Below are 27661 nucleotides of genomic sequence, written 5' to 3'. Positions count from 1 at the left end.
TGCCAGGGATAGAGCATTCACCACTTCTTTGGGCAGCCTGTGCCAGGGACTCACCACCCTCACAGTAAAGAACTTCTTCCTTATACCTAACCTGAACTTCCCCTGTTTAAGCCTGAACCCATCACCCTTTGCCTCTTCTTTCATTGGGCTCAAGGAGCTCTCACAATTTTATTCTTCTACAATAAGGAACTTTCTTAAGCCTTTAGCTTTTCCTGTATCTCTGCCCTCTATCTTCAACAACAATTTTGTATTGCAGGCACCACACCTGAGTACATACAGGTCACAACATATGACCTTGATATATGACATACAAATATATGACATCCCTTTTAACTTGAATGATCCTGTGATTTCAAGGTCTTGAGGCAATGTTAAATACCTAGAAAGACACTGCCTTTGGCATCCATACAGGACATAGACCACCTTCAGTGGCTGCAGGAGTTTCTTATACACCAAGAAACATGTATTAGTGAAAACAGTCTTCCTCCCAGAGAACTGAGTGCTGACAGTAATGGTCATCTAAACAGTTTAATACAAAGCGAAGGATCTAATCTGAGCTAGATGTGTATGTTCTTCCTACAGAGCCTGAACAGCAGCAAGAATCTCCAGAAGCAATTCACTCTGTTTCTCTTAGGTTTTTAATTCAAAGAGCATCTGGAAAGGTTCCTTTTATTTCCAGTGACTGTGGAGGGAGCCAAATGCTTCAAGTAGGTTTTGGAGCACTGGACAAGTTACAAGTCTACCTATATCCAAAAACATCAAAAAGCCAAGCTAGTTCTTCTGACCAAAGATGAGGCAGAAAACTATGGATTTGTCAGACCTTTGGAAATGGCTTCCTCTATATATTGATTCCACTTCATCTTTCTTTGCATCTGAGGATCAAACATAAATCTGATATTCTAGAGACTCTTTTGTCCTTAAACAAGCATTTAAAACATTAAATTTGCACCATTAGATATTTTATTTATTGTGGTATATTTATAAGCTGATTTTCCTGAAAAATGCATTGTATCATTTGATCCTCCTCTACAACTGCTACTTCTCACAGAAGAAAACTCTTTTGCCTAAAGGACACCACCATTATCAGTCTTTCTTATAAGCAGTCATTGCTGCATTCTTTGTTATTGCTGTTTCAGAACTTCCCCCATAGAAATTCCTCCCCATTTTTTGAACACTTAATGTGAGTCTCTGGAGCATAGAACCACAGAATGGTTTGGCCTGAAAGGACCTCAAAATCACCCAGTTCCAAACCCCTGCCATGGGCAGGGACAGATGTAAATTACATAGAAACCATGTTCATGCCAATGAACTCTCTTTCAGTGTAATGCAATCCTCCATCTTTCCCCACCCATCAGTAGTGTTGCATTAATACATCAGTCTTCTATACCTGACCTGTTAAGAAACCTCTTTACATTCCTTATAAAAGAACCTATAGTGGGAAGCAACAAATCCATCCTGTTTCTCAGCTGCATCCATTATCTATACTGTATGGATCTATATTCACCTTAATTTCTCTATTTTCTAAATAAGGAGGAAATTGTGTCAATCACACAGTTCACCTCTTTGGAAACTCGGGATAATGGAAGAAAACACACACGTGGATTGGGCAAGGATTGCAAGATCATTAACAGCACATGAGCAGGTGTTAGGAAGGGGAAAAAAACAGCATTTTCCTCTTACAGTTGCCCATCACTCTTCACTTTTAACATCACCCAAATGTTTTTATAATTCCAGCTTCTCCAGTGCTGAAAATGTTCCTCCCTGAGTTGAGAAAAGTCATTTATTCTGGGCTGGAGCCGCCTCTTTGGGCAATGATGCTCCACTTAACTGGATAATCTTCAAAGCTTTATGAACCTCAGACTGCGTTTTTAAGACCCCATGAAAATGCCTGATGAATTCGTTCTCCTTTGATCATCTTTGGGACTTTTATCCTCTCCCAACATCCAAATCATGGAGAGGCTGAAGGCTAACAGGCTTCAGCTTGAGTGTAAATGTTCTGTCTCCATTCCTAAATAAGCTTTGCTACAGTGCCAGTTGTTTTTGGTTTTTTAACAATTATCCTATTCATTACATCTCTCATTACACCATGTAATTTAAACACTTCATTGCCTTACCTGCCACAACTGTGGTGTGTAAGTACAGGATATGTGAGCACAACCCACAAAACCTCAGAACTACCACCTTAGCAGACACTTGGCTTTGAACAGTGACCAACAGCAGAAGATGAATGGGTCTCACCTACCTCATGATCCGATCGACCACAGAGATCTTCAGAGAGAAGGAACTTCTGTGTTTATTAAATCTGTACTAAATATAGAACCATAGAATGGTTTGGGTTTGAAAGGACCTTAAGACCATCCAGTTCCAACCACTTGCCATGGGCAGGGACACCTCACACTAAACCATGTCACCCAAGGCTCTGTCCAACCTGGCCTTGAACACCTCCAGGGATGGAGCATTTACCACTTCTTTGGGCACCCTGTCCCAGGGCCTCATCACGCTTACAGTAAAGAACTTCCTTATTTCCAACCTGAACTTCCCCTGTTTCAATCTGAACCCATCACCCCTTGTCCTATCACTGCAGTCCCTGATGAAGAGCCCCTCTCCAGCATCCTTGTGGCCTCCTTCAGACACTGGAAGGCTGCTATGTGAAGTCTCCACGCAGCTTCTCTTCTTCAGGCTGAACAGCCCCAGCTGTCTCAGCCTGTCTTATCATGCTTTTCATTTCCTAGTGCTTAGGCTGAACTAAAATAAAGACTCAAAAGCAAAAGGCCCAACAAGCTATGCCTGCTTACAGGCAAAGGTTATTTTAATACAGTCTTACTTATTACAGAGGGTTGTGATGGGGATATAGCTTTGTTTAGTGAGTTGTAGGAGCTTCATTCTCGTATCAGCCAAAAGTCACCTTAAGCTATATATTCATTGCATATCTATTTCCTTTAAGTAAATAGAAAAATAGGATTAACAGCAAGGCTGAAGCCTTTAAACACACTTCAGCTCCCGGTGAGGCTGGATGTTCTCCTTCCCTTCCAACTCCTGACTGCCACCTTGTGGCTATTTCGATGTTCAGGTCCCATGTTTTAAGGCTGAACTGTGAAGCCAGCTGGCTTCCACCGACTGCCAGATTTGGGGCTGATGTTGCTCCAGAAACATGCATCTCGATGCACGTTCAGAGATCCAAGTTTAGGATTTGCCCTTGAATATTGTATTATATTCATTATTATCTATATTATATAGCATATTATAGATTCATTATTTGAATATTGTATTATATTCATATTCTAAAGGAAGAAGTTCTGTACTGTAAGGGTGCTGAGGCACTGGAATGGGTTGCCCAGGGAGGCGGTGAATGCTCCATCCCTGGCACTGCTCAAAGCCAGGCTGGACAGAGCCTTGGGTGGCATGGTTTAGTGTGAGGTGTCCCTGCCCACAGCAGGGGGTTGGAACTAGATGATCTTAAGGTCCTTTCCAACCCAAACCATCCTATGATTGTTATAATTTCAATATTAGAAGTCCCAGGATAATCTGCCACTACAAACAGCCCAGAGCACTCTCAGAAACTACAGAAGTTGGCATACAGCTTATTTCTCCTCTCAAGCTGTCATATACCTGGAGAACTTCTGGCACCCTCAGCATACACAGATCTGCCTATGTTGATTCAGGTCCCCTTTTGGTCTTATCCTTTAGGACTGTGGATTGGCTCATATGTTATTTTTCCTGGTTAGTCATGCAATTGGTTTATTGCATTGTGGATGCTTTCTCTTCATTGCAGCAAACACAAGTCTCTGAAGTCTTAGGCACCAAAGTGGAACTCAGACACATTATTCTCTTCCAAACTTCACTCTTAGATCATCCTAGTCGTGGAGGTACCTCAAATTTACTTGACTTTTCAAAATTAAACATCCAGATACTGAATGTTCTGACACTTGGCATTCAAACCAAAGCCACTTGCTGGGCAACACCAAGCACTTCAGCATTGCTAAAACTCATGGCCCACCTAAACTACAAGCAGTGTTTTTTCTACTTACCCTATTTGCCACAATCCATCTGGCAAGTACGTTCAAAGCTTCACAAACTGAGCTGAAGTCTTGCTGCCTCTGCTTAAAACACACTGGAAACCCTTCTACTTTTATAGTCACTTCATGGCTACAGCACTAGCATCCAGCAACCAAGCAGTTTAGACTATTCCCTCTTATCAAACAACTGAAAACCTGTTCTGACAAAGACAGCACACTCCTTGCCTGGTGAAACCATTCTATTTGCATGTCCAAATTAAAGGTTCTCCAAGACCCAGAAAGAAAGGACTAAACGTCATCTCAAAACTGGCAATTTTGGCCACAAGACAAGATGGAAGCATTCTTGCTACCAGGACAGTCTGCAAGGTTTTATCCAGAGCTGGGAAATGTGGTTTAGGAGATAGAATCTCTCTAGAGGGTTTTTGAAGATCTTCTTGTCTTCAGTGTTTTCTCTTGCCTAGCTTAGACAGCTCCCCACTTGCATAGCTTTCTCCATATACCTAAAGAGCCTAGCCTGTGGGACTGGAGCTCCCTATGGAGCTGAGATGTTTAATAGTTCTCCTGACTAGCATAACAAGTCTTGCTGCCCTTTGTGGATGAGGGTCAACACTCCAAGGTTAGAAGGAATGCTTGGCAGTCCACCGAAGTTTCACCTGAGTGCCGACTGCCTGTTGAATTTAAGACCTTACAGAACAGCTCCAAACATGAGGTTTACAACAGTTCTGTCTGTGGACAGGCATTTGTTCCATGTTTTAGATAGCACAGACATATTGCACTCTGATGACAGCAACAATTGGTAAGATAATGAATTTTATTATTAGATGTTTCCTCCATCAACAGTTCTAATAATAAGTGGGAAAGAAACAGAGCAGGAAAAAACCAAGGTAAAACAGTAATTAGGGCCCGTTTTCATTATGGTTTTAATCAGTTATCAATGATGTAATGATTATTTTATTATTTCTGGGACAATTTTATTCTGTGCTTAACACTCTTGGCCTGGAAAATGCATTTCTTCCATTCCCTCACACGCCATCCTCTTTTTAGATGTTGAAACCATGACAATCAGAAAAAGGTACCATATCTTCATCAAAATCAACCCATCCCTTCTGGAGTCTAAACCACCTATTACTGAGGCAACAGGGTGATGGAGCTGTTTTCACTAGTGCTATATCCTGGGTTGGCATTGCTAACATCGGTGTAGTAAATGAGAAGACACCAGGAAATGCAGTAAAGCTAATTCACATTCCAATAAATCACGCAGTACATTCCCTCTTGGGGTATGTTTCAGAATCATAGAACTAGTTAGGGTTGGAAAGGACCTTAAGATCATCCAGTTCCAACCCCCCTGCCATAGGCAGGGACACCACATAATAAACCATGTCACCCAAGACGCCGTCCAACCTGGTCTTGAACACTACCAGGGTTTTGATGGTACATAATCCAAAAGAGAAACACCAGCCATGCCTTGGCTTATTGTGTGCCTATGGGTATGCAGCCCACTGACTTCTGTGACTGAAAACCACATTTAAACACTACCCCAAGGCCCAACACTTTCACAACTTCATTAAATTTGCCTGCAGCTCATAGGAACATGTAGTGCTCCATGGGCCAGAGGTCATGAGTTCTCTCCACTTAATTCACTCATCAGTTCAGAGGTTCAAAAGAGTGAAGCTTCAGATGACCACACACTGACTACCCTTCCTCAGTCACCCTTGTAGAGACATGCCATATTTCTGTCTCTTCTGACTTCCAGTAAAGGGCTCAGTACCACTCAGAACTATGGCACTGTGGAAACCACTTGCAAAGACACCATGGAAGGTCCGCAATGGGCAAATAACCCAGAGGCTTTCACCACAGTAGGGATGTGGAGGGCAGCATTCCCACAGGATGATGCCTGTGGAATAATGTCCACTTTCCCATTTCTCTACCTCAGTTTGGGCTCTAATTAGCTCCTTTTCCTCATGCTTATTCCTAAAGAATTGCTGCCTGCACCTTCTCCTCCTCACCCATGCAAATACACATTGGTTTGGCCTCTCACATGCTCCCCACTGCCCCTTGGTTTCGGCGCTTCTATCGCCATCATTAAATTACATCCAGGTGTTTGAAAACAGTGTACCTACACATTTCCTTATGGCTTCCACACTTTACTGACTCCCATGTTCTTTGATTTTATCCTGTCTCAACTTTCCTACTACATTCATAATGAGAACCACCTCACAAAAGTCTATGTTAGATAAGAAACATCCCTCCTATACACTCAGCAAATGAAGTATCAGTGAACCAAAAGGAATCTGTTCCCAGTCCCAAAGCTGGCTCCAGCTTGGTGGAACATAACCTCCTCCATTCAGCTTTTCCCCCCTAATTCAGCACCAGAGAAGAGGAATGAAAGAAGCACAAGAAGAATTAAAACCACATTTTTTAAAATCATATTAATCACAGTCATCAATGGAATTAAGCAGTGCCACCTCCCCACCTCTGGCTTAGCCAGTTCTCTCTCCTCTGTTCAGTATCTTCATGGTGACCACCACAGGAAGCAACAAGGCAGGGAATTCCTCTGCAGGGATACACTGCTTCTTATTTATGTAGATAGGCATCAAGCCAGAGCTCCCCTGAATCTTTCAAAGAGCTGCCAAGAGAGAACCACATTTCCTTAGAAACAGGTAATGAAATACAGCATCCAGAGAACAGAGCCTTGCGGGAAGTACTCCCATCTTACAGATTAAGGAAAGGATTCACAGAACCATAGAATGGTTTGGGTTGGAAAGGACCTTTAAAAGTCATTTAGTCCAACCCTCCTGCAATGAGCAGGAACAACCAGATCAGGTTGCTCAGAGATCTCCACAGCAAGGCAATGTAGACAACAGCTCCTTGGAAAGATGAAGAACTAAAGCACTGGGGCTACAAAGACTGGAAGGCTGAAATTAGAATGAAAATAAAAGGAGTGAGCATGGCAGAAGAGAGGCAGATGACTTTCCAAAGGAGTAAGAAATATCTGGGAGGCAAGGAGGGGAACAAAGGAATAAAAGAATGAATGAGTGACAGTTCAAACTCATCTTTATGAAAACACCTCTTTATCCTGGCGCATACTCAGAGACAGGCACCAGACTTGGCATCCTACTGAGCCCTGACTCTTCAGAACTGAAGAAAAGGAGCTCTCCATTAGGGCATTCCTACTGACACCTTCCATCTGCTGCTACTGGAACCAGCACCATGGCTGAAGAGTTTTCCAGCCCTTTCATAGTCATACTGTCTACAGTTATTCACAGAACTTCAGTGATCCAAGCTGGCTACCCCTCCTCTTCCCATGTCCCTGACTTATTCACTCTGGAATACTGGAACACCCTTCCCTAGGGAATGCAGTGGGTTGATACATACTATACTATGTCTGCAAAGGCGGTGAGCAATGGCTTGCACTTGTATTCAATACCATGTTTGGCACACAGGGACTTCACCAGAGGAGCCACCTTCCAGTAATTGTGTCGAGGCATTGTTGGAAAAAGGCTGTGGGAAAATAATATGGTGATACAATGGCATCCATCATCACCCCACAAAATTCCTGTTCCTCTTCTGTGCGTCAGCCTGGAATTGCTTCAACCTCCTCTTGTGCCCAACAGCCATCAGCACTCTGCAGTGGTCCCTCTCATGTAACTGCAGTACCTGTACTTCCTGGGAGGCTGGTAATTCTCACTCTTGTGCCATGCTACTCATATCTGAAATAGTGTTGGTGCTAACTGGTGATCCAAAAATATTCTGATCCATCACTTGGAGTTCCCACTCCATCCCCGCATAAAGAGCACAGTATTTACCCACATTATCTTTTGTTCTTGTATTAGCTGATAGAGACACAGGACCCTTACAGGCTTTTCAGATCTAGTGGAACTAGCACTCCTTGAAATCCCCTCACATCCCCAACCCATGCTTCAACTCACTGGTGCTCGATTTGGAAGTTCAGATGTCCACTAAACCAGTCGTTGAATAGGGACTGATGAACATTGCAGGTTGCCTGGAGCTGAAAGAATACAGTTAACATTTAAGTCTCGTTTTGGGAATGTCCCTTCTCTTATACGTGCCAAAAAATGGTAAACAGGCACAAGTTCTTCATTATCACATGCCTTCTGGCTGAATACAGCAACTCCAAAAGCTATCTCCAGTCAGCAGGATATATTACTGTTAAGGACATAATATGGGAGAACAGCCTTGACCTCAGCAGTGAGATAAGCCATAACAACCCTGAGTTTCACCCTTCTCACTTAAAAACCCCTATGTAATGGCTTCAGAACTATAATAAAACAGAGTACAGAGATGTAGATCCTTCATGCATGGAAAGCTCTCTATCTGAAGAGCATTATAGCAACCCTAATTATTTTCCTTGAGGCTCCTGTGCTCAGCATTTAAAGCCTCCATCCTACCTCTGCACCTTCTTTCTTTGCACTAATCACTCACTTCACACGGTGAGGACAAGCTGCTCATGTTTTTCTCTCTCAGTTCCCATTACTTCTGTGATCTTGGGCATTACATACCTAGAACTATAAACTCTCACCTTTGAAGACACAGGTCTCTGGAAAGGTCTTACCTGGGTAGAGAACCAGTCCACATTCTTATCATAATCGATGTGCATCGGAATGTGATTCATTTGTGTAATCCAGACAAACCAGTTGCTCTCTATAAACCTGTGCATACAAACACACACAAAAACACTAGTGATCTCACACCTATGCTGTACCAAGTCAGTACAAAACACCTATACACATATAAGCTAGTCAATGCTTGAGAGGATGAACACCAGGAACCCCAAACATCTGATCAGCAGGTCAGACCTGCATACACATTTGAAAGACATGTGCTTGACAGACAACAACCTCTTTATGCTAAAAGGCATAAACAGAATAGAGACAACGAGCAGAAATAAGCAGGAGGCTGAAGAAAAGCTGACACAAAGGTTCAATATAAACCAGATAAAGAAAAATGAAGGAATTAGAAGTTGAATGATACCTGACTAACAGATGAAGCCCCAGGATACCTTTCACCCCCAGCAAGGGAAAGTAGGTGAGAAAGAATCGGATGTAGAAAGTCAGCATCCAGGCCAGGTCCTGTAGCACAGCGAACAGATAAAACTTCATTAAGAGGAAGACTTACTTGTTCCCTTTAAAACCTTCCATAACATCTTCTCCTGATAAGATTTCTCTCCCCCATCACAAAACAATCTGACATACAGCCACCACCCCCCTCCCCAGGCATCCCTGTGCTTGGGAATTATCCTGGTCAGGACAAATACTAGATAGGGCATGCTCTAAAGCATCATATTTTCCTCTGAATCTAAAGAGGATGCAAGGAGTGAGAAAACCAAAACACAACAATTAAAAGAATAAAGAGGTCTCATCCTTTTTTGTTCCTCTTTAAACATCTTGCAATCTCTTATTACCTTCATGGACATTTTCTCCTGACCATCCCACCTCCCAGGCAAGATGCCTTGTCTCTAACACCCACGCCTCAGAGAATAGATACCTTTTTCCTGCATTTTTTTACCAAAGTCTCTAAAACCCATGCTATTGCTTGAAGTCCTACATTTCCCCCTAACAAATTATCTCCCTAACAGCTCTGGAAGTCCTACTACACATCCCCTATTCCTCTTCACACTGAACTGTGGGGATTCTTGTGAGACCTCACTTGGAGCATTGTGTGCAGTTCTGGTGCCCTCAACATAAAAAGGACATGGAACTGTTGGAACAAGTCCAGAGGAGGCCACGAGGATGATCAAGGGACTGGAGCACCTCCTGTATGGAGACAGGCTGAGAAAGTTGGGGCTGTTCAGCCTGGAGAAGAGAAGGCTGCGTGGAGAGCTCATAGCAGCCTTCCAGTATCTGAAGGGGCCTATAGGGATGCTGGGGAGGGACTCTTCATTAGAGACTGTAGTGATAGGACAAGGGGTAACAGGTTGAAACTTAAACAGGAGAGGTTTAGATTAGATATAAGGAAAAAATTCTTTACTGTTAGGGTGGTGAGGCACTGGAATGGGTTGCCCAGGGAGGTTGTGAATGCTCCATCCCTGGCAGCGTTCAAGGCCAGGCTGGATGAAGCCTTGGGTGATATGGTTTAGTGTGAGGTGTCCCTTCCCATGGCAGGGGGGTTGGAATTAGATGATCTTAAGGTCCTTTCCAACCCTAACTATTCTATGATTCTATGATTCAGTTTTAGGCTACCTGAAAGCTAACTGATTTTTAATAGATCATTTTGCACTGAATCATCCTCCACCCCATCCCTGATTTCTGCTACTTTTCCTTTTTTTCTGTGCCTGTAAGTTTTTATTGTATTGGTTTGGGAAAATAAAGAAAAAGAATGGCCAATTTCTTGCACTGAAAAGTACCTATAAAACACGGAGAAAGCACCATTTGCAATGTGGAGCTAACTTACCACCCACTGTTTCCGCTGCACCACAAAGTAGAATATGTACCACTGGAAATAGAGAGGCACCAGTGCTGGGGGACCAACTAGAGTGGAGAAATGGATTGCAGACATTAACTGTGCCCTTTTATCCCAGTGAAACGGACTGGAAATGGAAGGGGTGGAGTGAAGGCTGTCCACAGAACTGTGAAAGGGTAGGGTTACTCACTGATGAAGAAATACTTGTGCTGGTGGTTATAAGGCATGAATTTCTTCTTTTGTACACCAAGCTGTTGAAATAAGCAAATTGGGCTGTGAAGACAGCTAAAGACTTCTGTGCATACACTTCTACCTATGCCTTTGAAGCAATGCATACTTGGATACTTCCTAAGCTTTAAAGATGTCCTATCCAACCATGCCACTGCCTTCATCATCCCCTGGAACTTCAGTCTGTGACGATCTTTTATCCCTGCCTCAGATGCACAAGAGGCTGGGTAGCCCCTTGCACCACAGACAGTAACATGCACTGGAAGCTCTTTCCCTACAGAGGGCACAGTTGTCTAACAAGGCTTAAATCGAAAACCACATGAAGCTCTGGGACCAGTTTGCAACCAATATAAAGCTTCATAAAAGAAGAAAAAGCTATGCTATTATTAATAAAGATAACCCATGACCATGTGTAGAACTCACACCTACTTGCAATTAATCTCTACAGCACAGAAATGAGCATCTAGACACTAAACTGTGTCCACAGGAGCAGGGGTGGATAAATTATCCTCCCTCTGAGATAGCTAATTTTTCAGTGCTCACTGTAGAAACATAGCAGATCATGTCACTGACCTCCTTGAGGAATTCCATTGCATCCCTGTACGTGTCCAAACAAACTCCAAAGAGCAGCCCACCCTTAATTTCAATGCAAATCAGAGCATTTAAGGCAGGTGACACCATGAATGCATGTAACCAGTTCTTTTAAGGACTGGCAAACACTGAAGCCATTCAGTTAACTTCAGAGCTGTACCAGAAATAGAGCTGGACTCCGCGCATGGGATCCAGTCTGATACCCACTGTCAGACTGAGACTAGTCCTTGCTTGTCATTCACTGCTTCATTTCCCAAAACACTACAATTAGTCAAGCTGATCTTGATAAAGAGAACTATTTGCAGTCTTATCTTCATACAGCTGCAAGTCTCTCATTAGAGAAGTATGAACTCGTAATTGTGACAAATATTTCATTCTTATTTTAAAAGCATAGCAAAAATAACTCCTATTTCAAAGAGTATAAAAATCTCAGAGGTATTGAAGAAGTATTAAGGGATATTAGGGACTAGTGGAAGGCAAAGCAATACCACATGAAAGAGAAGGGCAACTCCAACCATTTTCTGGAGGTACTTCTCATTTTACAAAAGCAGTTCTGATGATTTCTTTCAACCTTCAGAATAAATTTGGAAGATTTCAACCCATACCAAGGTTGTATTAGGGGAAAAGCCAAAAAAAAACCCCAGTTGCAACATTAAGTATGTTATGGAAGCTAGAGACGCACCAGGATCTTTTAATGTCTTGTTTTTCAAAGGCCATTCATGCCAAGCTGCACCTCAATTACAGAGACCAAGCCAACTGGTCACTAGCCCCAAGCTCTCTGCAGCTTTCCAAATTGGAATCGTAACCCTGTAACCCCCCAGCTTTCACCAGGTCTCACCTCTACAGAGAGTGTTTTTCCCAAAGCAAAAAATAAGGGGTGCATGTTAACATCAGGGTCCTTGCGGAAGCAGTTAGGTTTAGCGTGGTGTTGGAAGTGGAGATGGTTCCACCAGCTGGCTGGTGCGCCCTGTAGGAAGGGGCAAGAAGAGAGTGCTGTAAAGTTGTATCTTCTGCTCTTAGTCCTCCCTCCCCATTTGCATTTGCTTTCTTCTTATACTGAGATTAGTTTTGACTGCAGAGCATCCCAGGCCAGGCTTTAACAGTCCCCCTCAGCACTGAATGCCCACCTTCAGATGGCCGATCACGAACTTGTGCACCCAGTGATTCCATCTGGACTTGCTAAAGACTGAAAGGTGTCCAAAATCGTGCTGCAGCCAGCCAGCCTGGGCCTGGAATTCCAAACCAACAACAAAACAAACAGTGCTGCTGAGGGAAAAGAAGAGTCAGAAGGCTCTGCATCTGAAAAGGGCTTTCTCTTCTCCCGCTCCCACGCTCCTTGCAACATACCCCTGGATAGCGAGAGCATTTCCACTTCTAGGACCCAATCCAAACACTTCTCTTTTATTATATACCAGTGCAGTCCCAACTTTGCCTAATGACTTTTAGTCCCAGAGAGTTGTTTTCATGAGGAAGAGAAAATATCATGGAAAAACAACAAAATAGAAAGACATGGAGCTGAGAAACAGTGTTTATTCTCTCACAAAACTGCACTGAAATCAGCAACAAAGTCTCCTTTAAGACACAGTTTGCTGCTGTCTCCTCCCAGTACTTGTAATTCCAAGGGGATCAGCTAGCCACTGGAGAAATAGCTGGGGCTTTGAGAGCTGCTCTGCCTTCTCCTCTAACTCACACTAAGTTCCCATGGGAACACTGTGGCTTGGCCTTGACACAGTGCCTTGGAGTTCTGGGCACAAGGGACCTCAGAAGCCTAGCGTGGCTTTCATTGTATGAAGAAGGCTGGGAATAAGGAGGGCTTTGAAGGACTACAGGAAGGAAAAAGCAGGGTAAAGCCTGCTCTAATGAAGAAGCATCTTGTGGCACAGTAATTTTGCCCCTTCAGGGAGAAGCAGGATTTTAGGAAGTCCACAAAGATTTCTCCTGTGCTTATGTCAATGAGCACTGAAGTCTCAAAGGGTTGGCTTTTGCTCCTTCTGGGGCTTCTTTTTGCCTAGCTGCTTACCTGGACAGTGCCTAGAAGCACTGCAGAGAAGAGGAAAGGCACTGTGGATGCTCCAAAATACCAGATGGTGAGCCAGGCTGCAACATCCAATGCCAAGATGTGGCAGAGATACAGGATGAAAAACATGTGGTTGGGTTTGAGAAGTCCCATCTTCTCAACAGTTGCACGGAGTTCACGGAAGTCTTCTACCAGCTGTTTCTGTGGGGAGACCCAAGAGCATCCTGGTGGCCTGAAAATGCCTCAGGAACGCAGAGGAGCTCAGTTTGCCCTCTTCAAGGAGCTATTGTGGCAATAGGGAAAAGCTGAGGGTCACCTGAAGACAAATCTTCACTAACAGTACAAATAGTAATATAAAGAGGAAGCTTCATACCACCACATGAATCCAGGAAATACTACTGGTTTATGTACAGGGAATTCTGGCTGCCAGAAAGAGAAGTTAAATAGCACCATTTCAACTCAAACACTAAGTTTTTAAGCTACTTACATTCTTGCTGGGCTCAAAGCTGGGTTGATCTGGTGCCAGTTCCCCAATCAAGAGTGGACGCATGTACTTTCGTACTAGTGTCTTGTCAAGATGAAATGCTGTGAAAGGATCCTGAAATACAGATAGAGGGAAAGGGTGAGGAAAACAATCATTCCAGTGGCACCAAAGATACCCTGAACTCAGCAGAAAGCAACCAAACTAATGGAGCTGGCTGAACCAGGTTTTACTGTCACAAACCCTACTGGTTCCTTCACACCATAAATGATCTGCCCATGGCAGGGGGGTTGGAACTAGATGATCTTAAGGTCCTTTCCAACTCCAACTATTCTATGATTCTATGATCATATGAAGCTGAATTCTCTGTTACCATTTTCTAACTGGGTGCTGTTAAGTACATGTCACCAACAAATACAGGATCACACCCCTATTACTTCTGAATCTGAAAATCTCATATCCTGTTGAACTCCAGGATGTACCATCTCAATATCATATTCCTCTACTTCTGTTTTGTCTTTAGTTTCCATCTTAGCTCCCCTCAAGCCCCGTATCCTGAAATGGAAGCGTGACTAGGGAGAAGGGTGAGATGCTGGCAAGATTTTGGCACAAAAACTGGATCAGGTAGCTGCGCAGGGAAAAATAACAGGACAAGCAGGACACATAAAGGTGATGGTGACCCACACCAATCTCTCAAAAGCCCCATGTTGTTCCAAACACACTTCCTCAGCAATGTCCAATCTCTGGCACATCTTCCTAGAAAGGATTTGTTTTCTTGCTACCTGCATCCTCTTCCTCACCTGGTTCCTTTCACATTTCTGAAATGTCGCATGAAAAGGCCATTCTCATCCTTACCACTCAAAAGACCCTCTTAGGGAAATCAGTTACTTTTACCATTTAAATGTGATGTCAACCTCAACCAGGCAGCCAGGTGAAGAAAAAAAGCTCACTAGTGATTGTTATCACTATAGATTCTATCACTACATTTAGATTACAAATGCCCTGAGCACACATGGCAGTTTGACATCTGCTTCCTATTGAAACCTCCCTTTTGCATATTTCTCTCCCAGTGTCCAAACTAGCCTAATGGATGCTTTTCTTCCCTGAGGCAATATCTGCCCACTGTGCATCAGTCTGCAAGCTTCCTGCAGCATTATATATTACTATGTCACCATTGCATGATCGTAAAATAAATTGTCATTTTAAAAGATTTCTGGTCAAGAAAGAGGTCCAAAAGTGGCTGATGCTGCCAGCTCTGGGTCAGCCCTGTTGCATTTCTGATGTAGCATCCGCTCTGCTCAGGCTTACGTGAATAAAGGAGGGAAAGAGGAGAGGGAAGCTACATTTGCATTTTCTCAATGGAAGAGTGAAAAAAACTGGGGAGGAGTATGTGGGCAGATCAGAGGAGGATGGTACCACACGTTTAGACCAATCCTTTCCATGCAGGCTGTAAAACCTGGCAACGCATTCCCAACAGGAGGTTAGGGACCTGATGCACCTCCCAGAAAGCAGAACACCCCTGTGACATTTAGCAAACTAAAGGTGTGCTTTGGGCTGTGTTTTATTTCCTCCTTTTTTCGTCTTTAGTTTCTTTTGAGAAACCTAATTTTATTCATTTCCAAGACAAAACTATTTGAAAATTTGGAATTTTCTTGGCTCAGATTCCTCACTGGTCAGCAGTTCAATTGCACCCAGCAGTGACACAGACCATAACGCCTAAAGAATGCAGCTGGCTGCAATCCATCTAACTGTGTTCATTCAGGCCCGTGTGGTGGCCACTGTAGCCCATCCTGACCTCATGAAGTACGTTCAAATTCCCTTATTATCCTTGGCTTTAAATGTTACACAGCTAAGGAAAGCACTACATCTCAAGTTCCATCCTTTCTGGTCAGGGACAACACTGGACTGAAACACAGCACATCAAAACCAATGCAGAGGCAGCTTCACATCCCATACCTGCCTTTGGTTCCAGCTGGAGAAATGCACGTTCTTTGGTGAAAGACATAAGCAGACAAAGGAAGGAAATACACCGACAAATCAGCACTGCCAATTCCCGGGCCGCTTCCTCCCATTCGCAATACTCGCTGGTGTTCAGACAGGAATTATTTGTTTTAAAGGCTGAAATACGATTTTCAGTCACATTTTGCGCTAGTGCCATCTCTTGGAGACACTACGCTGGGCTTTTTAAGTTAAGGGGATACTGAACACGCTCTTACACTTGCAAACAGCTCCATCCTTGCACACCACAGTGTCACCATGAGTGACACCGTAAGTGACACCTCGGGTGTTTCTGCTCCGCCCTGGCCTGTGGCTGGACGTGTATAACACCGCAGTACTGTTATTTACTATAAGTATGCAAAAACTATTAAGATTCCCCTCTAGAAGACTGCAGACACCGTATTAGTGCACGGTTTAGTTACTCTCTTCAACAACGTTACCGTGTAAAGCCAGTCAGAAACGGCTCAGTATGGAGCTCCGCACACCGCAGCTATGGGTGGCTACTACGGACCATGCCCTGGTGGCCACTAACCAGCCGCTGGCCCTGCTCCACCACCGGATTTCAATCCCGACCCTCCGCCACGCGTGTCCCTTGCTGCCGGCAGCACGGCGGAGCCACTTCTGCCCCTTCCTCTTCCCCCTCCCTCCCCGGGATGCCCTGCAAGAGCCAGAGCACGGACACCCCGCGGCGATGCCCCCCCTCGCCCGGCCCTCACCGTAGCGTCCTGCCCGGCGTAATGGCTGATGACCCGGGAGCCCCCCGGGTGCCTCCGGCAGAAGCGGGTGATGTCGTACACCTTCCTCTCGATCACCAGCCACCGCTCCTGCGGCGCCTGCCCGCGGCCGTTCCGCTCCCCGATCTCCTCCCAGGTGAAGTGCCGCAAAGCCGGGGCCGCTGCGGGGTCCTCCATGCTTGTAGCGGCCTCGGCTCCCCTCGGGCCGGTTCGGCCCCGTCAACACCACCCGAATCCCCCCTCCGCCCTCACTCCCAACCTCCTCTTGAACGCCGGCCCGCTGGCCCGCCTCCCATTGGCCCCCCACGCCCTCAATCCCCGCCTCCCCCCGATTCACCCGCTCTCATTGGGCCACGCTCGCCTTGTGCCCGCCCCCCTGGCTGGGGTGGGCTGTGGCACGGCCGGGCCGACGGGGCAGCCCAGCGGTGCTGCGAAGTCGCAGCGACCGGAGATGGAAGCAATTGGGGGCTTGGTGATGGAAACCTCGGAAAAGGAGGAAACTTCGGCCCCTTGCAACAGGCGGCTGCCCGCCTGTCAGTCTGCAGCCTTCCAGTGTCCCATAAGGGTGCTGGAGACTGGATATCAGGGACTGGATAGGACAAGGGGGTGATGGGTTCAGACTGAAACAGAAGAGATTTAGGTTGGAGATAAGGAAGAATTTCTCCCCTGTGAGGGTGCTGGCATAGGGTGCTCTAGTGTGAGATGTCCCTGCCTATGGCAGGGGGGTTGGAACTGGGTGATCTTAAGGTCCTTTCCAACCCAAGCCATACTATAATTCTATAGTTACAGGCTGTAATACACCACTGATGTAGCTTTAGGCACTGGAGGGAATGATGAGCCAATCTGAGGGCATCATCTTCTCTTCCTCAAAAAGTAGCCCATTACAAGATGCATTCCTAAGGGTGTCTATGCTGATGCCAGGGCTGTTGCAATGCCTTCAGCTTCCAACCAAGGAAATGAGATAAATGCACCTTTATATACATTTACTGATTGTATCAAACGGGGCGGAGGAGTGCTGATGGTAAGAAAGATGGGCAGGCTGACAAGAACATCAAGTAGTTTAATACAAGAAATAAGAAGGTAGAATGTGGAAAAGGGACCAAAATATCAAGTAGCTGGTCCTTGATGACTTCATTGTTGGAAGGAACAGAGGCTTGGTGGTCAATGTTACATGGCAGGTGAAGACACAGCTATATCAGGAACCCAATATAGGATTTGGGGCAAGGAGAAAAGCCAGCAGCAGGGGAACAATGCATAGACTCTGCAGCACAATTCATGCTGAGTTTGCTTCTTTTTAGAGGAAGGGTGTCACCACAGGTATATCACATAATACACTTGCTTGATGGTGCTTTGCAGATGATTTTTCATATAACAGACTACTGAATAATCCTAGAAGAGTGAATGATGTTAAAATAGATCCATTCATGTGGAACTTCATCCATATATATTACAAATGTACATTAAAGTGCCTCCCTCCACATTCTGCTCCCTTCTTGCTTTCCCTAGTAGCCACAGCTTCTTCCTGAACTCTCATTACTGATTCCAAATGTCTTTGTTTTCATTCACACCTTCCGATTTGACCTAGTTACAGCAATTCTGGTTAAATGTAACCATAGAAACAAAGAACCACCACACTGCATCCCTTCTTGTTCTGAACATCACCTGATTGCTACATCACCTCTTTCTACCTTGGAATTCTATGCCTGCAAAACATCTTATATTTCCTTCCATGAATCCAATGAGGCTTCCCTGCTTCTACACACTTGCACTGTTGTCCATGAAAGAAAAGGTTCTCTCCCCATCTCAGCAAAAATAAAGTTGCTTTGTATGTTATGTTGACTGCTGACCATCTCACAAACACCACTATGGAAAACATTAGTATTTAGCATAATTTAAAATGTAACCATTATATTCAGAATGAGGCAGTAATAATTTCATTTTCTAGGATTTTTTTGTTATCTATCACACAAAAGAATAATTGTCCTAAATCTAATTGATATTCTCATTTTGACTTTTCATCATGAATACCGGGGGGACACTGGTCAGTTTTCTTTTTCTTATATGCCACATTGAAAACCACCAAACTTTATTTTCCTAAACAAGTTAAACCTTTGGAAACTTGCTTTAAGGGATCTTAACAATAGCTAAAAGCATCACTGAGTCTTGTCTGCAAGTCTTGTTCCAAGCAAGTACAGACAAGAACAAGCTGCAGTCTTGTTCTCCTCAGATACCTCATCGGATTTCAGCAGGACCAGAAGCTAGAACGGTTGTTAACACCTTATTAACAGATCTTCCCTTAAATTATGCAATAACCCTTGGGATTATCTTCAAAGCTTCTTTTGACTTAAGATCTGTGGCTCTGTTTTTTTTCCCCTCAGTAGATGATTCAGCCCAAGATGTGATGGAGGCTACTTGAACCACTGCTCTAAGCAGTGAAGGTTTTTGTGTCCTGCTCCAAGCTGCCAGTTGACAGCACTGGTTGGTTCTCCTGCACTTGCCATGTTCAGGATCTCACTGGGTCTCACAGAAGCAAGAATGAGATCTTTGTAATAAAGACAGCAGGGGAAACCCAGCTGCCATTATACACTCACTAGCATCCTGCCTCCAGCTGCCACTACTGGAATAAACAGAGTCAATCTTTGCTTTTCCAATGGCATTTCTCCTTTTCAGTGTTCTCACTCCTTGTTTGACCTCCACTACTCCCATCTCCATTTCTCCTTACTGCCAATCCAGCTCTGACCCAGCTTCCTAAGCTATCAAGGGTCACTGAAAAGCCAAGGGGAGATGTGAGATGCTTTTTGATTCAGTCTTCTGATCTAGCTGCAATTCATTCTTAACATCATAGATTACCTGGGATCACCAAAAGGCAATGAACATATACTAAAGCTCTTTATGTCACTACCATGATTTGCCTGTAACATGCATTAAAATACCTGAGTGACCTGGGAGATGAGGGATCACTAAGTCCATGGACATCTGGGGACCAAACCCAAACCCCTACAGAGAAATGGAGGAGATGGACTGAAAGGATGGCAGTCTTTATTTTACCTTCTTGAGCAGGGCGAATGAGTTAGAATAGTGGAGAAAGGAACCCATATAAAATAGGATATGTTCAAGGAAAACCAGCAAATACCGAAAACCAGTTTAAAATAGCAAAGTCTAAAAGAAGAATCAGTTCTTGGCTTTTGCCCAGCCTGAGAAAAGCTTAAGATGCAGGGTGCATGGGAATCACAGTGTGAAGATTTACAAGATGCAGACTGTCCCCAGTGCAATTAAAACAACACTGAGGAAGCAAATGCAGGAGGCGAACACCAATTTTAGCATCATAGTCCTTGCAGGGAAGAGCTGAAAACTCTTGGTGTCTCACTGTAACACTACTCCAGCATTAGGCTTAGGATCCACACATGCATTGGAAGGATTAGCATAACACCAAAAAAGGGGTAGATAACAAAAATATTTCCTTTCTTCTTGTCTGCTGTTGCATTCTTGGGAATGAGCTGTAATAATTGAATAATTTGGACTAAATGAGTTAGTGTTGCCCCTAAACTATTGGTTTGGATTACTAACACTTGATACTGACAATAAGGTTTGGGATATAAACCGTGTTTCTTCAGCCTCTATTAACTGCATGGAGTATTTGCTCTGATACTCGTCCCTAACAACTGACTGTTAACATTTAGCTGCAAAAAATATACATGATAGAGGGAAAGAATGAATATATTATAGTGTGGACAACCAGAGGAAGACTGCGGTTTGTGAGGAGTTTACATTCTGCCAGAAAAAGCAAGCAAGAATCACTATATGTAAGGGATGAGGTTGCTGAGATAAAAAGAAGTGTATTTTTTGTCCTCTAAAAGATGTAAATTCAGATTAGTAACTGAGGGAATAAAGCAGTAATTCTTTAGAGTTTTTAATGTTTGAAAGCAAAATCTGAGTAAAGAGAAAAGGAAAGAAGCTGGTGATAACAGGAGAACATCAGTAGAATGCACTTTTCATTATAAATGAGATTACACTGACAAGGCAGCATTAAGAACAGAGCACTTCTTATTGTCCTGATGGGTACTTGCAATGCCTGCTGCTTTCTATACTAAACAAGTGTGATTATGTACTCTGCTTCCTTGGCATCCAGACCAATATGTGCCTTGAGCCTGATAATCCCACACAGCCAACACAAGATCCACTACAGAATGTGAAACTCATTCTAGCGATGGAAGTACAATGGGAATTTCTGTTTGCTTGTTGGTTGTCTGCCTTGGGAAGTTAAGCCAGCTCTCAGCCACTCCCCTGTGACTAGAAAAAGTGTTGCCAGCTCAAGATCATAGACTATGTCTGAGTCAAAAACTATCAAACACATCCCTGATAGCATTTTTGTCTTTGTTTTAAATATGTCAGCTTCATTAGCCAGCTCTAGTACACATGATCATAAGCTATCTATCAGAGCAAAGGAAGAAATATTACCAGTACTGTACAGAATATATTAAAACATAATTATATCAAAAACTATGTTTTTCAATAGATGTATTTCTGATCATAGTTACACTCCAATGCAATTGAAATGTAAGGATTGAACAGTGACTCTAAGACATTCATGTTTCTTTTAACAGATTTGTAAAGGTCAGGGGGCTTTTAATGGTTTAATGTTCCATAAGATAAGAAACAGAAAATAATTCATGTACCAGGGTAAGCAACGTTTGATTGAAACGTGTTTCAGAAAAGCATGTAGCCTTGACTTGAACATAATCCTAGAATCATAAAATGGTTTGGGTTGGAAAGGACTTTAAGGTCATCCAGTTCCAACCCCCTGCCATGGGCAGGGATGTCTCACACTAGACCATGTTGCCCAAGGCTCTGCATTAATTTTAGCATTTATTCTGCTTAACTAGTGAAATTTTGAGTCTTACAGTTCAATTTGTCTGGGTTTGACTTAGAAAATATTTACTGGTTTTTGTTTTACAGGTCCCTCCTAGACTGAAACTAAATTGGTTCTGGTATTTCCTCTCTACACGAGTACTTCTTGTCCAGAAACAAGTGATTTCCTGATTTTTTTTTTCTGTATCCTAAAAGTTGCAGATAGACTCTGCACATGTGAATAAACAGTGGGAATCTGTTTACACAAATGACATTTTGTCCAGTAAGGAATCTCAAGGACCCAAATGACAATATAATGGTTTTACCAGGACTGATGTGGAAGCTCAGCAGCACTCCAAAGGTGGTGATTGTTAAGTTTGTATGAAACTATCACTCTGATATCTAATTATTTATTTCATATTTTAATACCTTAAAGCCTTGGTCACAGCCCTGTTTTACCAAGTGCTGTGTAAATATCTGCTCCTAAGTACCTTTCGTGCTTGCTGGCAGAAGAACAAAAGGCAATGAGGAGACAATAGGTGTCATATGTATTATGAAGAGACATTTAAACTCCAAACTGGAAGCACTGTCACTCAGAAACAGTATTATTAACAAGCCAGCCTTCTTGAGGGCTTCATATTGACCTGAAAACAATGTAGTTTAAGATGCCTAAATCATTTTGAAATGGAAGCACAATTCCCAAACTACTTTCCACATAGAAAGGAGATCAAGACATTTTATTGTAGCCTGGGAACCCAGTTTTAAATATTAACATGAGGGAAAAGGTCTTTCCCTTCTCTTGAAAAACGCAAATGGAGTTTTCCTTGTGGGCAAACTTATGTTTTGAGATGCTCAAAGAAGGTGCAGTTTCTTCTTTTGAAGAGCCATGATATTGTCATGGAACTGATAATTGGTTTTTCTTTCTTCAGAGAAATAATACTACACCCTGAAAACCCAAGCCAGTCTTCATCCAGTGAAATACACGATAGTTATTGCTTACCTTTGGGTAAATTAGTGCTCATTACTTCAGCACCTTGGGTGTCTTTCTGCTTGAATCAGCTTCCTCTGGCACAGAATCATATATCCTGATAATATGCAGAACTACATCATCCTTCATGCACCCATCTGCTCCATATGGTGATGAGCAAGAATGTTTCCTCCTCAGAGCCACAGAGATTGCATCTCAAATACTAGAAACCTGCTTCAGGGGAGAGATGGAAGGAAGAGTTTGTCTGCCCTTAAGGGATGGGGAAGAAGTTCACTTCTGTTAAAGTGATGATGCAATAGCATCCCTTCCTAACCACTGTGTTCCCCCACCTCCATGCTCTAGCATCCCTTGCTCCAGCCCAATGAGGATGTCATTTTGTTGTCTCCTACTAGGTTTGATTTTATTCACCCACCTCAACCCAAGTTCAGAGCTCCTCAGTCTTTCCTTCTAGTGATATGAAGGGAAAGTGGGAGTCCTTTCTCTGCTTAAGTATATTTTTCCTTGGTAGAGTAACTAAAGGTAGCTAAAAGACTAAAGATGCAGCTAAATCTGATCTTCACTCTATTTTTCTCCCAATATCCTCAGTTCCCACTTTCTTCTTTAGCCCATCTCTTTCCCCCTTCACATACCTACTGCACAACCCTCCCATGCACCCATTGCTCACTGCTCTCTCCTGCTGCTTTGTTTTCCCACCATGGAACCATTGGACCTTACCAAGTGGCCAGTGATGGATCTCATGCTTTTTAAACTGGAGAAAATGTATGATTTACCCTGCATCCATATGGATTACTGCAGAGCTGGTGCTGCCATCAGCCATCCTCTAGGTGTTAATGGATACTAATCCCTTCTGAAAGATGAAAAGAATCTTATGTGGTCTTACTAACTTGTATATAAAACTCAATAAAAGGGTAAGATGACAAACACAAAACCTGTGATTTCTACTATATTTTTAAACACTTTCCTCGGAGCCTCAGTTACCTTTACATTAATGAATCAATGCATTACACAATGTAAAGATACCAATTTGCCCATTCCACACTAACCAGGAAGATGTCTGCATCAAAAGCAGCATGACCAGCAGGTCAAAGGAGGTGATCCTGCCCCTCTACTCTGCTCTCAGGAGACCTCACCTGGAGCATTGTGTGCAGTTCTGGTGTCCTCAATGTAAGAAGGACATGGAACTGTTAGAACAAGTCCAGAGGAGGCCATGAGGATGATCAGGGGCTGGAGCACCTCCTGTATGGAGACAGGCTGAGAAAGTTGGGACTGTTCAGCCTGGAGAAGAGAAGCTGCTTGGAGATCTCATAGCAGCCTTCCAGTATCTGGAGGGGGCTATAGGGATGCTGAAGAGGTACTCTTCATTAGGGACTGTAGTGATAGGACAAGGGGTGATGGGCTCAAACTGAAACAGTGGCAGTTCAGGTTAGATATAAAGAAGTTCTTTATTGTGAGGGTGCTGAGGCACTGGAATGGGTTGCTCAAGGAAGTTGTGAATGCTCCATCCCTGTCAGCGTTCAAGGCCAGGTTGGACAGAGCCTTGGGTGCCATGGTTTAGTGTGAGGTGTCCCTGCCCATGGCAGGGGGGTTGGAAGGAGATGATCTTAAGGTCCTTTCCAACCCAAACTGTTCTATGATTCTATGATTCTGTGTCTTTCACTTACTCACTAGCTTATGTATTTCTACATTAATCTGGAAGGCACACATACCCCTTCTATGTGTGCCCCTACAAAAATAATTCCGCTTCACACTTCTCTATATCCCCTTTTCCACACTTTCTTTCCTGTTATGTTTCTCACCTTCTTTCCCTGCCATCTCTTGACTACCCAATGAAACTCTGGGCTTTTTTGTCCCTTACACAAGCTCTTTGTGCCATTAAAGCTACACCATGCAACAAATGCAGCCTTTCACCTACTTGGCCACAGAAGAGAGTCTGTTCTCCTCTCATTGCCTTGGCTGGTTTGTGCCCCCGGAGCCAAACAAAACCTAGACCAAGTGCTGCAGAAAGCCTTGAGAGCGTTACAGGCTGTGCTGCAAGAAGATGATAGCAGTGGCAGGGGTTTGATAAGCACCTTTTGGTGACTTGGCATTAAGCTTTTACACAGTTATCGATGTGAAATGTCCAGATGGGGAGTTCTGTGTGCAGATTTTACACCTATGTCCATCTACCATGAGCCAGTCCCAAAATAAACCCATCTCCATACTCATTTCTTAAGAGGGAGGACTTGCTCAGGCAAATAGGCTGTTCAAGCCCAGTGTTTCCACATGTAGCCAACCCTGTATAGATTATCCATGGCTAAAGTAACCAGCTCTGAAGTATGAACTTCCATGGACTGATTGATAAAGTTTGTTGTATACAAAATAGGTGCCAATTTCAATAACACTATTACATTGCTCTTGCGGAGCAGTCACCTGGTGGACTATGACCATCAGACAACACTGTGAGTTACCAATCACACATATCATTATCTCTACTAGTTAAAAGAAGTCATGGCTTTGAATCTAGCTGTGGACATTGAGGACACAACCTTTAATGAGGACATTGAACAAATAAAACTAGTTCATGAATTTGCAAATTCATTTTCTTCCCAAAAATGTGGCTTTGCAGTGGATCCTCCCGACTTTCATACAGTAAAATACCAGAAGTGAAGCTTGAAGAAATGCAGCCAAAAATAATCGATTATATGTTTTCTATGTTGTCCAGTGGCCCTTTCCATCTTCTTAAACATCTCTACTCAGTTTTGCAGTCTTTTTCTATATGGGATTATAAAGTCATACAGCTTATAGCTTGCAAAGGACCTCCAGAGCACCGCAACCCAACCAGGATAACCTCCTGGCACAAAGTAGAGCTATGGTCCCTCTCAGCATAGCCACAGAAACCAGAGAACCAGATGCCTTTAGCAGGAAAATCATCAGGATTCACCAGTTTGCAAATGTACATGATTTTACTTTGCAGGAGCAACAGAGCAAGAGATGTTGCTTTGTTCTGAACTGCTGCCAGAAGTGGAAATATAAAATTAAGCCACATTATCCAATAGATATGCTATAAATTACAGCTGGAAAAATGCCAATGATAAACCTCTATCTGCACTGATTCTCAGCCAGAGGTCTGCAGACTGCTTGGAGTCCATAAGCCACCGTGTAGGGGTTCCACAAAGATAACTGAGAAATATATCTACAGCACAGTTGCTTAAATTCACTGAACATGGGTCTCTCCCTAAGACAACTATGTATATATACATATATAGACCCACAGAATAGTTAGGGTTGGAAAGGACCTTAAGATCATTCAGCTCCAACCCCCTTGCCGTGGGCAGGGACACCTCACATTAAACCATGTCACCCAAGGCTCTGTCCAGCATGGCCTTGAACACTGCCAGGAATGGAGCATTCACAACTTCCATGGGCAACCCATTCCAGTGCCTCAGCACCCTTACAGTAAAGAACTTCTTCCTTATATCCAGTCTAAACTTCCCCTGTTGAAGTTTGAACCTGTTACCTCTTGTCCTATCACTACAGTCCTTAATGAGGAGCCCCTCCACAGCATCTTTATAGTCCCCCTTCAGATACTGGAAGGCTGCTATGAGGTCTCCATGCAGCCTTCTCTTCTCCAGGCTGAACAGCCCCAACTTTCTCAGCCTCTCTTCATACAGGAGGTGCTCCAGCCCCTGATCATCCTCGTGGCCTCCTCTGGACTTGTTCTAACAGTTCCATGTCCTTTTTATGTTGAGGACACCAGAAATGCACACAATGCTCCAGGTGAGGTCTCACAAGAGCAGAGTAGAGGGGCAAGATCACCTCCTTTGACCTGCTGGTCACGCTCCTTTTGATGCAGCCTAGGATACGGTTGCTTTTTGGGCTGGGAGTGCACACTGAAGCTGGCTCATGTTCATTTTCTCATAGACCAACACCCCCAAGTCCTTCTCCGCAGTGCTACTCTGAATATATTTAGCTGGATCCAGAATTCATGGCACACATGGGCCTCAAAGCTGTTTTAAGAAGGGGAAGAACAACAAAAAAAACCCCAACCCCAATGAAAAAACCCAAATAAATAAAACCAAACAGAAACAAAACACAACCACAGGCAAAACAAGGAGAGAAAATGAGAGAGAAGGAAAACCATCTTCCCAGTGGCCAGCCAGGAACAGAAGCAATGGGTCTTCCAGAAAACTGTTGTCTTCTGGATGTTCTCTACAGTGGAGTAGGGAATTCACAGAGCAGCTTTCCAGTAGTAACAATACAGTTTTTATCCAAACCCACTTAAACTCATTACTGAGATGATGCTAGCACTGGCTGGAGCACACTTCATAAGGGGCAGAAATTGCATGCTCCATGCACAGGTAACCTACACATGATATTGGATATGTAAGTTGTTTATCTATTGTATTATCCAGCATGTTCTGAAGTTATAAACTAAAAGCTATGAAGCAAAGGGTAAAAATACAGTGTGAGAAAGGATGTTTCTCTTACCCATGGTTATCAGCTTTCAGGAGAAACAAGGCAGAAAACCACATCCAAATGCATCTGCCCTGAGGAAAACTTGGTCCAGGTGTGTGGTTACAAGGGAAAAGCAGGCTACAGAGGGAACATGTTTAGCATTACAAAGGCTAAAGCATCCAACATGCTATGCAGAATCCCCTACAAGATTAAAATCCTAGAAGTCAAAGAACTCAGGACAAAAACTTTCCAGGTAAACTTTTCCCACATCACAAGCAATGAGCTTCAGGTCCACCTTAATGTAGTGTCTTGCTAACATTTATTGTTGTCCTTGTCGGAGGTCTATTTTGAACCAAGCTAAATAAAACTAGCAAGTCTTAGGAAAACATTCCTTTCATTTCTGGCTTTCCTCACCCCCGCGCCACAGGAAAGGACTGTTTATGGCTGGGGCTGGACAGAAGCACGGCAGCACCGGGACTGGAGGCACTTCTGGTTTCACTGAAGGAGGTGGTTTCTTATCCTATGCTGTCCTTCAGCAACAAGATATGATAGTGGGCTAGAAAGCAAATAAACAGTGTGAATTAAAACACTGGGTCCTTAACTATGTGAATTCCTTCCCTTGCATTTTCATTCCAGGTCGGAACATAGTGCTGTTGAAAGATGAGGTAAATAAAGGTCTGAGCTATCGGAAGGCAGTGTTGCTCCTATCCTAAGGTTTGGTCATACAACAGAATGCTGTTAGGGAATGCAGTCAGTACCCCAAAACGTTTTAACATCCTGTGTATTAAATTAGCTTAGACTCAGAGCCATTGCAGAAAGGATTAATAAAACCTCCGCTTATTAATGCAAAATGGTCACAAGAAAAGACACCTATGGCCAGGAGAGCTCTGGGTCACAACTGCCTTG

The 27661-nt window shown here is 43.6% G+C and overlaps 1 protein-coding gene across 1 annotated transcript; it reads right to left on the bottom strand.

The window, feature by feature from the left end:
* Positions 1–4813: 4813 nt before the first annotated feature.
* Positions 4814–16719, bottom strand: LOC101871876 (acyl-CoA (8-3)-desaturase). The gene is made up of 12 exons (XM_034061396.1): positions 16468–16719; positions 13760–13870; positions 13276–13473; positions 12383–12484; positions 12094–12222; positions 10627–10687; positions 10428–10504; positions 9009–9106; positions 8590–8686; positions 7946–8025; positions 7392–7517; positions 4814–6642 (listed from the first exon to the last, which is right to left on the bottom strand). The coding sequence occupies exons 1-12, from the start codon at positions 16660–16662 to the stop codon at positions 6591–6593; spliced, it is 1326 nt and encodes a 441-aa protein (XP_033917287.1). The 5' UTR covers positions 16663–16719; the 3' UTR covers positions 4814–6590.
* Positions 16720–27661: the final 10942 nt, after the last annotated feature.

This window comes from Melopsittacus undulatus, chromosome 4 (genome assembly GCF_012275295.1).
Source record: "Melopsittacus undulatus isolate bMelUnd1 chromosome 4, bMelUnd1.mat.Z, whole genome shotgun sequence".
Lineage (NCBI taxonomy): Eukaryota > Metazoa > Chordata > Aves > Psittaciformes > Psittaculidae > Melopsittacus > Melopsittacus undulatus.
Note: the sequence above shows the minus strand (reverse complement) of the source record. Positions and strands in the feature narration are given on the sequence as shown.

Excerpts from the sequence above, each read along its gene's own strand:
- LOC101871876 (XM_034061396.1), bottom strand. The coding sequence starts at position 16,662 with ATGGAGGACCCCGCAGCGGCCCCGGCTTTGCGGCACTTCACCTGGGAG. Across the intron at positions 13,871-16,467 it reads ACGCCGGGCAGGACGCTACG|GATCCTTTCACAGCATTTCA; the intron begins GTGAGGGCCGGG and ends TCTGTATTTCAG. Across the intron at positions 12,223-12,382 it reads TCGTGATCGGCCATCTGAAG|GGCGCACCAGCCAGCTGGTG; the intron begins GTGGGCATTCAG and ends CCCTTCCTACAG.